Source organism: Acomys minous (genome assembly GCF_964271855.1).
Source record: "Acomys minous genome assembly, chromosome: 11".
Taxonomy (NCBI): Eukaryota; Metazoa; Chordata; class Mammalia; order Rodentia; family Muridae; genus Acomys; species Acomys minous.
The window spans coordinates 56,052,871-56,066,586 of record NC_140492.1 but is presented as its reverse complement, the minus strand read 5'-3'; the positions used below and the strand labels follow the sequence as shown (position 1 = coordinate 56,066,586).

The window sequence follows — 13,716 nt, the reverse complement described above, 5'->3', positions numbered from 1 at the left end:
CGATGGCATCTCTCTCTAACTGAATCCTTGTTCTGGGCAGTCTTAAGTAATCGTCACATGCTCAAAAGCCCCAGGATGCTTTTTCTACCCTGGAAAGCTCCCTGCCATCCCCACCCCTCCCACCCCACCCCCCATTGCTACAGGGAGTCAATCCTCTGGTTTACAATGCCTGTCACCCATCTCTGTCCTATTTGTGGGCCAATAGAATAAATCTATCCCCTTTTGTAATGGCTGCTTGAGACACTACAGTAAAAATAAAATAAAAATAATTAAAAAAAAAAGACATGGTGATGTATTATTGGCCTGATGGCTCCTTTCGTGAAAGAACTCTAAGTCCCCACCACTTTCTCAAGCGACAGGCACCTCACGCTCTTTAGCATGGAGCTTTCGTTTTTTCTATCTAAAGCAACGTTCCTTGTTCTGTCAGCTTTGAAGTGCCCTTTAGCCCAAAGGCAGTGAGTGTGGATTCACCTGAGCCTCGAGAATAAAGATTCCTTTAGTTACTAGCAGCAGCAGCAGCAGCAGCAGCAGCAGCAGCAGCAGCAGCAGCAGCAACACCCTGGAGAGGAGAGTCTTGAAGGCCTCTCAGACACTGATGGGGTGGGATTATACGTAGGGAATCTGGCCTTTTTTTTTCTCTGGACCGTAACTGGTCAGAAAAGGCAGAGAGTCAGAGGATCTGGGGTAAGAAAAGCGGGGCCAGTGTCTACTCTGTCTTTCTCCCTTGTCTCCCTACTTTGTCAGGACCTGGGGCAGTCAAGGTCCCACTTGACTTGGGACCCTGACAAACATGGCCCCGGAACAGAAGTTTCTAACCATAAGTATCCACCAGAGTTTAAAGATGCTAACATCTGGACTTCCTGGCCCAGGGGCCCAAATTCAGGGAGGGGTTTGGTTCTGCTTGCTTAAGCATTTCAAAGGACGCCCTGGTAATTAGGATTTGCACTCAAGACTGGAAATAGCAAGGGCTAGAGGAAGCTTTAACATGAGAGGTACACTGGGTTCCTCCAGAATCTTCTGCTTTAGTCTTCTATAAGCTGGTCCAAAGTGTCCATCTCTCTGCTAGCAGACTTCTGTTTCTGTCGGGGTATGCGAGGAGGTTTTGTCAACAAAGCACTTGTGTTGCAAACACAAAAGGGCCCAAGTTCAACCCCCAACACCCACATAAAAATGTCTAGTGTGGTTCCCACTTGTACACCCATCACTGGGGAGGTGGAGATAGGAGGAGGGCGTGGTGGCCAGCAAATTAGCTTACTTGGTGAGCTCTGTATCTCAGTGAGAGACCCAGTCTTACAGGGGGTGGGCGTGTGACACCCAAGGTTGCCCTCCAGCCCCCACACGTAAGTGTGCTCATGTGCCTGCACACACAGAGAGAAATGTATTTGATACCATCCATAACAAGTCATAAGCGCTATTGAGTTTTTGACTGGTTGATTTTGCTTCTTCTTGACCCAACTCTCACTCAGTGGGCAGGGTCTCAAAGCCATAGGTTGCTGGTACTCCTTGTGCGCCTGGATTGTTTCTGAGCCCCCACAATGTCCAGTTTGGTAGATTCTGCTGGTGAATCTCAGCATGTGAACCCTCAAATCAAACTTTTGGTCTCAGAGGTTAAAATATGAACATGGTCATGCTATGGAATGTACAAATGTCATCTTTGAGAGAGTGAAGAGGAAATAGATTCCTGGGCAAGCCACAGTGTGCTCAGCGGGGTCCAATTAGAGCCTCATCAACAGGTGCCCAAAATACCACTTGGATTATGCAAGCTTGTGGGCCAGCCTGGAACAGGGGCTAGCAATGTCTTCTTCAGGTCTTTCCTCCTCTATTTTCTTCTCAAGTCAGTCAGTCAGTCAGTCATTCTGTCTGTCTGTCTGTCTCTCTGTCTCTGTCTCTGTCTCTGTCTCTGTCTCTGTCTCTGTCTCTCTCTCTCTCTCTCTCTCTCTCTCTCTCTCTGTCATCTCTTTTTCTGTATGCCTCCTTTGCCCCCTGATGTTTGACGTGATCTATTGAATACACTAAAGGTAAAGAACTTACAGGAGCCTGGCATCTATGCATCTAATCTGAACACTTGAGAGACTGAGAAAGAGTATCCCTGTGAGTTTGAGGCCAGCCTGGGTTACATAGTAAGCTCCAGGCCAGCCTGCACAATAGAATGAGACCTTATCTATTAATTAACTAATGAATTAGTCGGTTAATTAAACCATGGCTGACAAATGACTGTCCCTGAAGCTTCAAGAGAAAAACAAGGATTCTATGCTAGTGACACCAAAAGCTACAAGCTCCTGTGTGTATCCCTTTGGCTCTCAGCAACCTTGGCTCCTTTGGCCACTGGGAAAATCCTTTTGTAAGTGTGCATGGTGCTGTGAACTCACCCACCCATCTCATCTGTGCCTTTGTTCCTTCTCAAGGCCTCTTCTGTCTCCTTGCCTCCATTTTTTTGGAACCTCTGCCTTTGTGCTCTCTTAACTCTCCCTAGCTGATCGGAGGAGGGTAAAAAGCTTGGAAAACAAGCAAAGGGACCAAGTGTGCCCTGGGGTGGCAGTGGGCTCACTGTGGGGCTGGAGGGTGCCCTCCCTCTGCCTCCGTGATCTGGTACTCTCTTTGGTTAGCAGTGAACAGCAAATAATCACCACGAACTCTTTTCTTTCTTCTTGAAGTCCTACTAGCAAAGATTCGCCTCTCTTATTTACAGTGTAAAGGCCATGTCACCTGAATAAGTCAGAAGGAAGGTATAAGTGGGGGCATCTGGGGCTTGCACTGGAGCGTGAGCCACTGTCTTTTCTGAGACATTGCAGAGAGGATAGCAGCTCACCTCATTCTCCCAGTGCTAAAATGCTAGCTGCTGCTGTCTAGCCCCCAAACAGCTCAGGCACAGGGAAACCACACATGGCCCTAGACTGTATCCAGGGACCCTGGCTTTGAGAAATGGGTCCACGTCCAGTCGGGGTGTGAAGTTCAGTGGGACCGTGTGCTGGGGGGATGGGAAGCAAGGTGAAGCCTAGGTCTGGCTCCAGTTCCACGAGACGCAATTTAGGAGATCACTAGGAACCCTCCTCTTCTTGATCCTTTATTCTGTGCAAAGACTTGGCCACCCTAGTGGTTCACAGCAGGACTTCCGTTAGCATCGTCCTGGGGCTTCAGAAACCACCTTACCATAGAGACTCATATCCCAACGTCTTCAAGCTCCTCAGGGGATTTTCATGTGTGCCAAGCTTAAGAACAACTTTATGCTCTGAGGGTCTGACAAGGAATGGCTATCTCTTGCACTTCTGCAAAACACATCTCCTCCAACCATCCCGGTGAGGAGTAACAGGGCCCTCTGGCTTAGGGGAAAGAAGTCCAGTCTCCTGCTCGGTCCGAGTCCTTGCTAAGCTCTCTGTGTTTCCTCCTGCCTGATGGAACAGTACCTGGCCTCCCTCCCCGGGGTTATTGCATTGAACTCATCCGTGCTTCCGGAAGAGCTTCAAGCTATGTCAGTCACACGTCAAGCGTTCAGTGGACCTCGTTATTTCCTTTTTCCCCTTTCTGGTGCTGGGTGTGGAACCCAGGGCCTTGTGCCCGCTGAACAAGCGCTCCATCGCTCAGCGAAACCTCCAACTTTGAACTTAAGTCTTTTTCATAGAAGAAAGTCAGGTCTCCAAAGGGGCGTGGCCCGGGTACGTTCTAGAGACTAAGCTGAGACTGCGACGCCAATGAGCTTGCGTCTCAAAACTTCCATCTGGCAGGGCATGCCTGGGAGCACGGGACCCGTACTGCGGCTGGGACGGGAAGCGGCAACATTGCGGCACGCTTGAGGACAGTTCCAACATGAGCCTGTGGACCCAGAACATCACAACCTGTCCTGTGAGAACCCTCGTGTGCCCCGCCCCCCTAACCCTTCAACCTCCATGACAGCTATGACTCCTCCTCATAAGTATATGGCCCCTGTGCCCTGGGATTTCATCTCTCCCTTGTCCCTGCCTTGTGTGACCGGAGTCTTGCCCCTTATATGAGTCCGCAGGTACGGAACATGACACGGGATGGGGGCTTTGGCCCATGGTCACCATGGAAACCGTGTGAGCATTTAGATGGAGACAACTCGGGTTCTTGCCTGTGCCGGGCCAGATCCTGTGACTCCCCAAGGCCTCGCTGTGGGGGCCTCGAATGCCAGGGGCCTGCCACTCATGTCGCCAATTGTTCCAGGTAGGTGGGGACAGGGTTTGTACGGTGTCTGCTCAGGACTCATGTGGAGAGAACTGGGGAAATGGGGCATCGCACCTGGGTGTTTACACTTCAGTGCAATGCTGGGTACTGGACAGGAAGCTAGTGTCCGAGGCAGGAAATATGAGCACTTAGCAGAGTTTTCACATTGATGGAAGAAAAGTCCCTGCCCCGTGGCAGGAAATGCAAAGAGAAAGAGTGGACGGACATGACAGTCACTGCCAAGAGCTAGCTGCAGTAGGCGTGGCTGTTCCAAATGTGAGGGACAACATGAGTTGGTGATGGTCCCGGGCTGCACCTTCTAGAGGCATGACCTTGGCCAGCCCTCTAGCCAATCTTTTTTAAAGTAGAGAATACAATACCCATCGGAGAATTGCTGAGAAGGTTAAAAAGAAGCGATGCCTGTAAAGAATTGTACTTCCTGGTCCCGGAGAACTGCATAAAATGGCTATTATCACAACTAACTCACACTTTCAGGGATTCTTAAAATAATTATTTTATCTGCGTTCACTAAAAGAACCCTCACAGCAACCTCCAGGGGTTGGAATTCAGCCATTAGTTAGGCTTATGTTAAGGATAACATAACGTAAACAGGGGAGTGCAACTTTGGTTGCTGAGGTCAACGTGGGCATGAACGTCTGAGGCTGGGCAAAGCTAATGCAGGGAGACGTGGGGAGTGTGAGGTCCAAGAGGAGGCTTGGGTGTCTGAGAAGGGGGAAAGGAAAGTTTCAGGTTGGAATGGGAACTGAGACCTCTAAAGAGTGTGTCCTTTTGCCTGTCTGTGTAGGGGCCCGGCCCTATCACTGTACCCTTGGCCCTGAGCACAGCCTGATATATGGAAGAAGGCTCTCAATACATATTTGAGGCATGAATGAGCAAACGGATGAATGCACGAATCTGCCTGAGCCAGCCTGGTTAGGAGCTGAGATTTTTTTCTGTCACTGTCTCGCCAGTCCTGACAACAATACAAAATCCATCTGCCTCAGATGCAGCCCAGATCTAAGAAGCTAGGGCTCAGAGGGGCATGTGTCTCTGTCCCCTCCCACTCCACCAGGAATGGGGCGTGGACCGCCTGGTCATCGTGGGCACAGTGCAGCACGTCCTGTGGGATCGGCTTCCAGGTCCGTCAGAGAAGTTGCAGCAACCCGGCGCCCCGCCACGGGGGCCGCATCTGCGTGGGCAAGAGTCGGGAGGAGAGGTGAGCTCGCTATGGCTGCAGGGATGCTGGGATCCAGGTATCCTCCAACCTGGATTCCGGAGCCCGGAATGACATCACCTCTCCCTAGAGTGACACGCCTCCTTTCTTCCCAGATTCTGTAATGAAAACACGCCTTGCCCCGTGCCAATCTTCTGGGCCTCCTGGGGCTCTTGGAGCAAGTGCAGCAGCAACTGTGGAGGCGGCGTGCAGTCGCGCCTTCGGTCCTGCGAGAATGGCAACTCCTGCCCGGGCTGTGGTGTGGTGAGGGCGAGGGGCGGGACAACTTGGGGGGGCGGAGATGCGGGGAGGCCTTCCTGCTTCGGGGCTCTGAAACGGACCCTCACTCCGAAGGAGTTCAAGACATGCAACCCAGACGCTTGCCCGGAAGTGCGACGCAACACACCCTGGACACCTTGGCTGCCCGTGAACGTGACCCAGGCTGGCGCGCGCCAAGAGCAGCGCTTCCGCTTCACCTGCCGTGCTCCTCTGCCAGACCCGCATGGTCTGCAGTTTGGCAAGAGAAGGACAGAGACCAGGACCTGCCCTGCGGATGGCACCGGAGCCTGCGACACCGACGGTATGACCAGGAACAGTGGGGAGGCCGGGAGCAGCAGTCCGGGAGGCCTGGGGCGGAGTGGGCAGCCAGCGACAGGATCGTTGAGCCCACAACCCTCTGCAGCCCTGGTGGAGGATCTCCTGCGCAGCGGGAGCATGTCCCCACACTCTCTGAACGGAGGCTGGGCCACCTGGGGCCCATGGTCATCCTGCTCCCGGGATTGCGAACTGGGCTTCCGCGTCCGCAAGAGAACATGTACCAATCCGGAGCCCCGCAACGGGGGCATGCCCTGCGTTGGAGACGCTGCAGAGTACCAAGACTGCAACCCGCAGGCTTGTCCAGGTAAGGTTGTGGAAGAAAACCTTAGCATTGGGCAACACTGTTTCCCCAGGCCTCTCAAGCATGTGCAGGGGATCTCCTCCTTCTTGCAATTAGTTGTGCAAGGAGTACCAGACTTTTTTTTTTTTTTAAGACAGGATCTCAGTAGCCCTGACTACCCTGGAACTTGCTATCCAGAACAGCTTGGACTCACTGAGATCTGAGTTTTGCCCTCACTGGGGAATTAGTGGCTACTGGGTACAACAGGAGCGAGCTCTTCCATTCCTAGATACTGCCTCACTTTTTCTTTTCCCTATGGAACTTGATTTAAGATGGGACTGCTCCAGGGTTTCGAGGGACACCTTTTAGTACGGTGACGTATTGAGTTGGGATGGAGTGGATGTTGTTGAGGGCATGAGGCCCACGGCATCCTTTCTCACACACCTAACCCACACTTACAGTGCGGGGTGCCTGGTCCTGCTGGACTGCATGGTCCCAGTGCTCAGCATCCTGCGGTGGTGGCCACTATCAACGCACCCGATCCTGCACCAGCCCTGCACCGTCCCCAGGTGAGGACATCTGTCTCGGGCTGCACACGGAGGAGGCACTATGTGCTACACAGGCCTGCCCAGGTACTGGGTGCATCTTGACTGGGCTTGGGGAAAGTTATGGACCTGCTAAGCCTCAACAGGGGGATCCTGAGGCACTGAACCTCATCCCACCCCGCAATCCACAGAAGGGTGGTCACTGTGGTCTGAGTGGGGTGTCTGCACTGAGGATGGAGCCCAGAGCCGGAGCCGGAGCTGTGAGGAGCTTGTCCCAGGGCCAGGTACCTGCCCTGGTAACAGCAGCCAGAGCCGGCCCTGTCCCTATGGCGAGATTCCCGGTAGGTCCTTTTGCTGGTACCTTTGCGTCATCTCCCCCTTGATCCCCATCTCTTCCCCCCCACCCACTTCCCGTCCCCCCTCCCTCCCTCCCTCTCTCTCTCTCCCCCCCTCCCTCTCCCCCCTCATTCACGCTCGCACGCACGCACGCACGCACGCACAGACTCACTCGCGCAGGCTCATTGCTCCTATGCCCCTTCCCGTTCTGAAACTTGAAGCCTGGGGCAGAGATTGGAACACAGGATGTTGCATCAGAAATGATACTTTCTTGTCTTGTGCTTGGAGCTCTCATACTATACACTTGTGACTGGGCCACCATACAGAGAAATGGGGCGGGGTCTACAGAAGAGAGAAGCTGGAAAGAGCCGAAGCCCTAAAGCTATTGACCTACAAGTTTTTCTTTTCTTTTTTTTTCTTTCTTTCTTTTTTTTTTCCTCTTTCTCTCTCTCAGATGACACCCAGCCCAGGAAGGACCCCCTCCCTCTTCACTCTGTTCTAACCTTCCTCATTTGTCTCCCTGCAGTCATCCTGCCTGCTTCCAGTGTGGAGGAGACCACCGGCTGTGGAGGTAAAAAAAAGTCACTCATGTCACTGCCCCTCAGTCCCTCATCCTCTACTGCAGTCTCTATTCTTCCCAACTCTGCTGCAGACAGCCAAGCCTGGGGAGGTCCCCACGTGGCTTCAAGGTCGTGTGCCGGGAGCTCTGCACAGGTCCCTCCTAGGCCTCCCAGCCAGGAGGCCATCATCGGTCTGCATCCAAGACCGCCATCTATCTCCAAATCTTCCTGTTGTCACTTCCGACCCCACCTATAGGCTGTCCTGGGAGAGAGAAGGCCCTGGTGGCATCCTCCGCGTCCTCTCTCTTTACTTCCATTCTGGTCCCTAAAACCCTTTCCTCTCTCCACATCCTAGAGCCTCTTGAAGCTGCTTCTGCTCCCGGGGAGACGATCAGAAAGCAGACCCCCTTCTTCACAACAGCCCTTTCCTCACCTCCTGCCCATCTCCCTCCAGGGTTCAGTCTCATCCACCTGGTGGTCACTGGTGTGTCCTGCTTCCTGGGCTCTGGCCTCTTGACCTTGGCCGTGTACCTGTCTTGCCAGCACTGCCAGCGTCAGTCTCAGGAGTCCACGCTTGTCCACCCTGCCACCCCTAACCACTTGCACTACAAGGGTGGGGGCACTCCCAAGAATGAGAAGTACACCCCCATGGAATTCAAGGTGAGGGACCTCCGTGAAGCAAGAAGCATGGTGAAGAGTGCCGTGGTCCTAGCCCCATGCTGGGGGGTCGGGGTGAGGGCTGGGGGGGCAGGGGGTGGGGGGGTAGTGGTCGCAAGAGTGCCATGGCCCTAGCCCCATGTTGGGGGGTGGGGTGGGGCCTGGGGGGACAGGGGGTGAGGGGGGTAGTGGTCGCAAGAGTGCTGTGGTCCTAGCCCCATGCTGGGGGGTGGGGGAAGGGGGTGGGGGTAGTGGTTGTAAGAGTGCTGTGGTCCTAGCCCCATGCTGGGGGTGGAGGGGTAGTGGTCGCATGAAGGAGTACTATGCCTGCCCCCTTCCTCATCTCTTCTCTCCTCTCTTTGACCCCGCCCCCTCTCCTTCCCGTAGACACTGAACAAGAATAACTTGATCCCTGATGACAGAGCTAACTTCTACCCATTGCAGCAGACCAATGTGTACACAACCACCTACTACCCCAGCCCACTGAACAAGCCCAGCTTCCGGCCCGAGACCTCACCTGGACAGCGCTGTTTCCCCAACAGCTGATTCCACCCTCCTGGACCTCGGGCTCCTTGCCTTCCCAAGGCACAGAACAGTGGAATGGGACAGTAGAGCCACTTTGGTTTTTCCCTCTGCACTGGGCCGAGAACTTGCTGCCTGGCCTATGTGTGTGTGTGGGGTCCCATCTGGCTTCAGAAAGCTCTGGCTGTCACTGACCATGGGAGAGATGGCTGGCTTCAGGCTGGCACATGGATGCGGATTCAGCTCAGCCCAGGCCTCATGGTCTCCTGTGACCCCACCATCACCATCACCTCCCCTGTCATGTCTGAGCTGTGGACCTATGAGGCACATGAGGAAATTGGCGAGTAGAGATGGCAGGGGAGTGGGCTCTTAGGTTTGGGTTGGAAGTGACTTCCAATGGCCACTACCAGCTAAGTCTGCCCATTTTTAATTACCCCCTCCTGGAAGGCCTGGCCTGCATCCAGCTTGTCAATGAAAGGAATTCATCAACTGTCCCATCAAATGTCCCAGCAGATTCAGATCTCAGCCCAGAGCTGGACCACTCTGATGCTGCTCTTTAAGTGTCACAGGGGACCAGTGCTGGCCTAGGCTGACCACCTCTGTCAGACAGTCTGTATTTTAACCAGGGGCATCATCCCTCTGGTTAGGGGCAGTGAGGTCTGAGAACTGAAGGCTGGACTGTGCTGGGAGGCCTTAGCCTCACCTTCAGAATGCACACAAATATACCCAGAGGGAAGGAAAACTCACGACCCTAGGAGGCAGAGTCTGGCCTCCATGCCTACGGAGACTGTTGCTGCTCAAGAGTGGTTGGCTGAGAACTGCTTGGGAGTCTCTCCTGGCCCCTCACATATTCAGGAACACACACACACACACACACACACACACACACACACACACACACACACACCATCTGCTCCAGCAACGAAAAGGATGTTAAGCTGTGGCGCTATTAATTAAAGACGATATCCAGTCTCCAAATGGAACTGTCTTCGTGCATATGTGTGTGGGCCCTCTTGGCATGGCGTAGTCCATCAGTGCAGTGCTCTGAGGTAACAGATGGGTTCTCAAGAAGGCGGAAATGACCCGAGTGGAGTTTGACTTTCATAGAGGCCATCTTTCTGTGTGTGAGTTTACACACACACACTCCTTTCAGAAAAAAAACGTTGCAGGTAAGCACAAGGTACAGCAAAGGCAGCAACACCGGAGCGGTGTGGGCCTGCCCTGAGCTGCTCCCTCGTGGAGACGGGGAAGCCAGAGGGAGGGCGTCGATGAAGGTGATTCATGAGCTACGTCCGAAACTGAGTTTAACAAAACCAAATTGCGAAATGATGCCTGTGACCTGGGGGTGGGCGGGGGAGGCTAATGGGGTTTTTGCTGGGTTAAATAAAAATCACCTCAGAGCTTCAGCCTTCCAGATCAATGTGGCTGTTGTGGGTGCCATTGGCGGACCCGTTAAACGTAGAGAAGAGTTTCCTGACCTAATTGGATAGATCAATTCTCATAAGGTGCCTAGAAAAATGGAAGGGCAGGTGGGCTAGAAAGCCCGCACTCTCTGTGGTAGAGGGGGACGGCAGGCCTTGGCAAGCGGAGGAAGAAAGACTTGAAATGTGAAGGCGTCTGGAAGAAAGGAGGGGCCTTCCTGGAATTTTGGTGCTCAAGTGGCAACATCCCTACTGTTTGTGGCTTTTGAGTCCCTGTGTGGTTCCTGTCAGGCCCGTGAGCCTAGAGGTTATAGGGGCCCTGTAGGACATTTTAGATCCTAGAGTTTCAATGGCCTTGAGTCTGGGAGTACTAACTAACGAACATTGGAATTGGTCCAGGGCAAGGGCATCTGCCTCACAAGTATCACCCCTGTGTGACCGAGTCAGGGGACAGCTCTGTGGTAGTAGCCATGAAGAATCACCAGATAAAAATGTACCTTTGTTGATAAGAATGACATCACTGGGAAGGTGAACCCGTGGGTACATGAACACACACACACACACACACACACACACACACACACACACACACCTGAATTCTCTTGGAAGGACGTGGTTTTGGAGGCCAACCTCTCAATGCATCGGAGGCACCACACCACGTCCTGAGGAGCTGGCTGTTTAACAAATACCCCCAGCCCAGAGCGAAGGCCCCTAAAAGTTACCTTCTCGCGTGCCCTGGTGAGGAAGTGTTCTCTGGCAGATGTCAAAGGAAAGCGGGTGCATCAGGCCTTCTTCGGCCCTTCTTATGTTTCACTCTGTGTGCACACCCGCCGCCTTAAAAGTCATACATATTCATCGCAGAAAATTTAGAGGCTATGGGAAACCAAAAATCTTACACTGATAATACTAAAAACCAAGACAGAGATCTAAAGATTCTAACGTGTGGTGTGAAGATAATTCTGCTCCCCCTCTCAGAATCATCCCCCCCAAAAGCAAAGGGAATAAAAAAACAAAAGCTCTGACACCGTTTTCAATAAAACTAGGATATGGTTCTAATCCCAGCTCATAACATAGTCATCCGCCTGTATTCTTGGGGAATTGCTTCTAAGGCACTGCCCCTTGTGGATGCTGGCGGTCCCTTCCGCAACATGGCAGGGCATTTGCATGTAGGCGGTGCACATCCTCTTGAACCTCCTCTGGATTACTTCTGATGCCGGATGCCATGTGAATGTGTTGTGAAACACTGACTGTTCCGTATTGTTGAGCGAATAATGACGAGAAGGAAAGTCTGTGCGTGTGTAGTTTGGATGCAATTTTCCCCCCACACCCTTTCCATCTGTGCTTGGTTGGACGTGCATGTGGAGGCTATGGATGGGAGGGCTGGCTGTCCACAGTGACAGCAAGCAGGAAGAGCAACAGTGGTCAGCTGGAGGAGTAGGCACGGGGTGGGCCTGACATCTGAAAGATTTCAGAAAGGATCAGAAATTGAGGGGAGGGTGAGAAAGAAACTAAAAAGAAAAGGGTTGTCTGCTCACCTCCTGGCTTTAGAAGCACAGCGTAATTAAGAGTGAGGACCTATCTTCTAAAGCCAGGAGCTAAGTGAGCCTTTGTTTATAAGTTAAGAAAAGACAGAAAGATAATTTTTGGAAGGGGCTGGAATGTAGCTCACTTGATAGAGTGAATGCCTTGTGTCTATGAGGCCCTGGCTTTGATTCCCCAGCATAGAAGAAAGAAAGTTAGTCATTGGAAGTGGGGATGTATCTCAGTTGGCAGAGTGCTTGCTTAGCATGCACAAAGCCCTGGGGTCAGTACCAACACAGAGTAAACTGGGCCTGGTGGTGCCTGTGTATAATCTCAACCTTCAGAAGGTGAGAACAGGAGAGGCCTGACTATATAGTGAATTTGAAGCCGGCCTGAGATTAAAAGGGACTGACCCTTCCTCAAAAAGGAAAAATAATTTTGCAACACAAAAAACCTAATTAAAAACTGATATCCTAAAGATGCATTCATCAATACCATAATAGTCTTTTCCAGACATTTCTCAGTGATTGTAGGTGAGTTTGGTGGCATTTTGCAAAAGTAAGGCGTACTAAGTATGTGGGTTTTATTCTGATTTTTAACACATAACATTATGTCTTAATTTTCTTATATTGCTATAAATTCTTCTGCAAGCCTCAGGGTCTCTTGCAGCCCCAGTCCTGGCCGTGGGCAGGGAGAAAAGAGAGGACTCTGCAGAGTCCCACGAGTGATAAGATTTCCCCCCACCACCACCACTTCAATTAGGGAAAATGCAGTTTTTACACATTTCATTACATGGCGGTATACTTTGAAATGTTTGCATAACAGTTGAAAAACCTGAAACATTCCGTCACTTGAATTTCATTTTTATTACCTAAATTTGCTCCCCCTACTATATAAATATACCATTCTACCCCATAAATTTATTATAGTTCACATTAGTCACTCTTATTTGTTTCACATTTCCCTTTACCAGACAGCACTAGTCTAGGTCCCCTTGTACCTCTCTGTTACGTGCCCTTAGGGTACATCCCAGAAGTGCAGGCAGGTAGATAATGAACTTGTCGTGTGGCTTTCTGGGTCACTCTTGGTAAAGTGGGACAACATTGCTGGCCAGAGTACGGCTTGTGGTCATCCCTTGAAGAGAATGTCGGCCACAGCAGTAGCTGTACTTCTCAAGGCTTTCCCTGGGGACAATTGGGTGCACTGAGCCCATTGTCCTCATACTGGAACCTACCTAGGGAAAAAAATTTTTTTTAACAACAACAAAAAGAAAGAGTTTAATTTATGTGTATGGATGTTTTGCCTGCGTGTATATCTGTGTACCACATTTATGCCTGGTGTCTGTGGAGGTCAGAAGAGGGCATCAGATCTCTCGGAACAGGGATTCCAGATGGTTCTGAACCACCACCTAGGTGCTGGGAACAGAACTTTGGTCCTTTGCAAGAGGAGCAAGTGCTCTTAACTGCTGAGCCATCTCTCTAAGCCCCAAATCTATCGCTGTCTGTCTGTCTTTCTCCCACTTCCTCTCTCTCTCTCTCTCTCTCTCTCTCTCTCTCTCTCTCTCTCTTTCTCTCTCTCTCATTGACCTGTTTATTGTGTGTATTTAGGGAGGTACATGCCATAATACACATTGTAGGAGCCAGAAGGATAACCTTGCAGAATCAGTTCATCATCATTTTTACCCTTTATGAGTGCTCTGGGGATTGAACTCAGGTCTCTAGGAGTTTACCCACTGAGCCATCTCACTGGTCCTGAAAATGTCTTCTTGCTCCAAAATGCAGCATGCATTCCGGTGAAAAGAAAAAGAGAGGCCCAGTTAGCAGTACCAGGCAGTGGGTACTGCTGTGCTTTCAGCCTTGACCATCAACACAACTGTACCCAGAAG

At 51.7% G+C, this 13,716-nt stretch overlaps 1 protein-coding gene across 5 annotated transcripts in view; it reads left to right on the top strand.

Moving 5' to 3' along the window:
* The window catches only part of SEMA5B (semaphorin 5B), a 125,276-nt gene extending 116,088 nt beyond the window's left edge, over positions 1 to 9,188 (top strand). For all 5 annotated transcript variants that reach the window (XM_084800616.1, XM_084800618.1, XM_084800615.1 and 2 more), the window contains 11 exons: positions 3,723 to 3,840; positions 3,998 to 4,179; positions 5,252 to 5,395; positions 5,509 to 5,656; positions 5,747 to 5,972; positions 6,075 to 6,293; positions 6,731 to 6,901; positions 7,006 to 7,155; positions 7,677 to 7,721; positions 8,165 to 8,370; positions 8,755 to 9,188. In XM_084800616.1, the coding sequence (XP_084656742.1) occupies positions 3,723 to 3,840; positions 3,998 to 4,179; positions 5,252 to 5,395; positions 5,509 to 5,656; positions 5,747 to 5,972; positions 6,075 to 6,293; positions 6,731 to 6,901; positions 7,006 to 7,155; positions 7,677 to 7,721; positions 8,165 to 8,370; positions 8,755 to 8,913 (1,768 nt within the window). In that variant the 3' untranslated portion in view covers positions 8,914 to 9,188. The remainder of the gene's footprint in view (positions 1 to 3,722; positions 3,841 to 3,997; positions 4,180 to 5,251; positions 5,396 to 5,508; positions 5,657 to 5,746; positions 5,973 to 6,074; positions 6,294 to 6,730; positions 6,902 to 7,005; positions 7,156 to 7,676; positions 7,722 to 8,164; positions 8,371 to 8,754) is intronic.
* Positions 9,189 to 13,716: the final 4,528 nt, after the last annotated feature.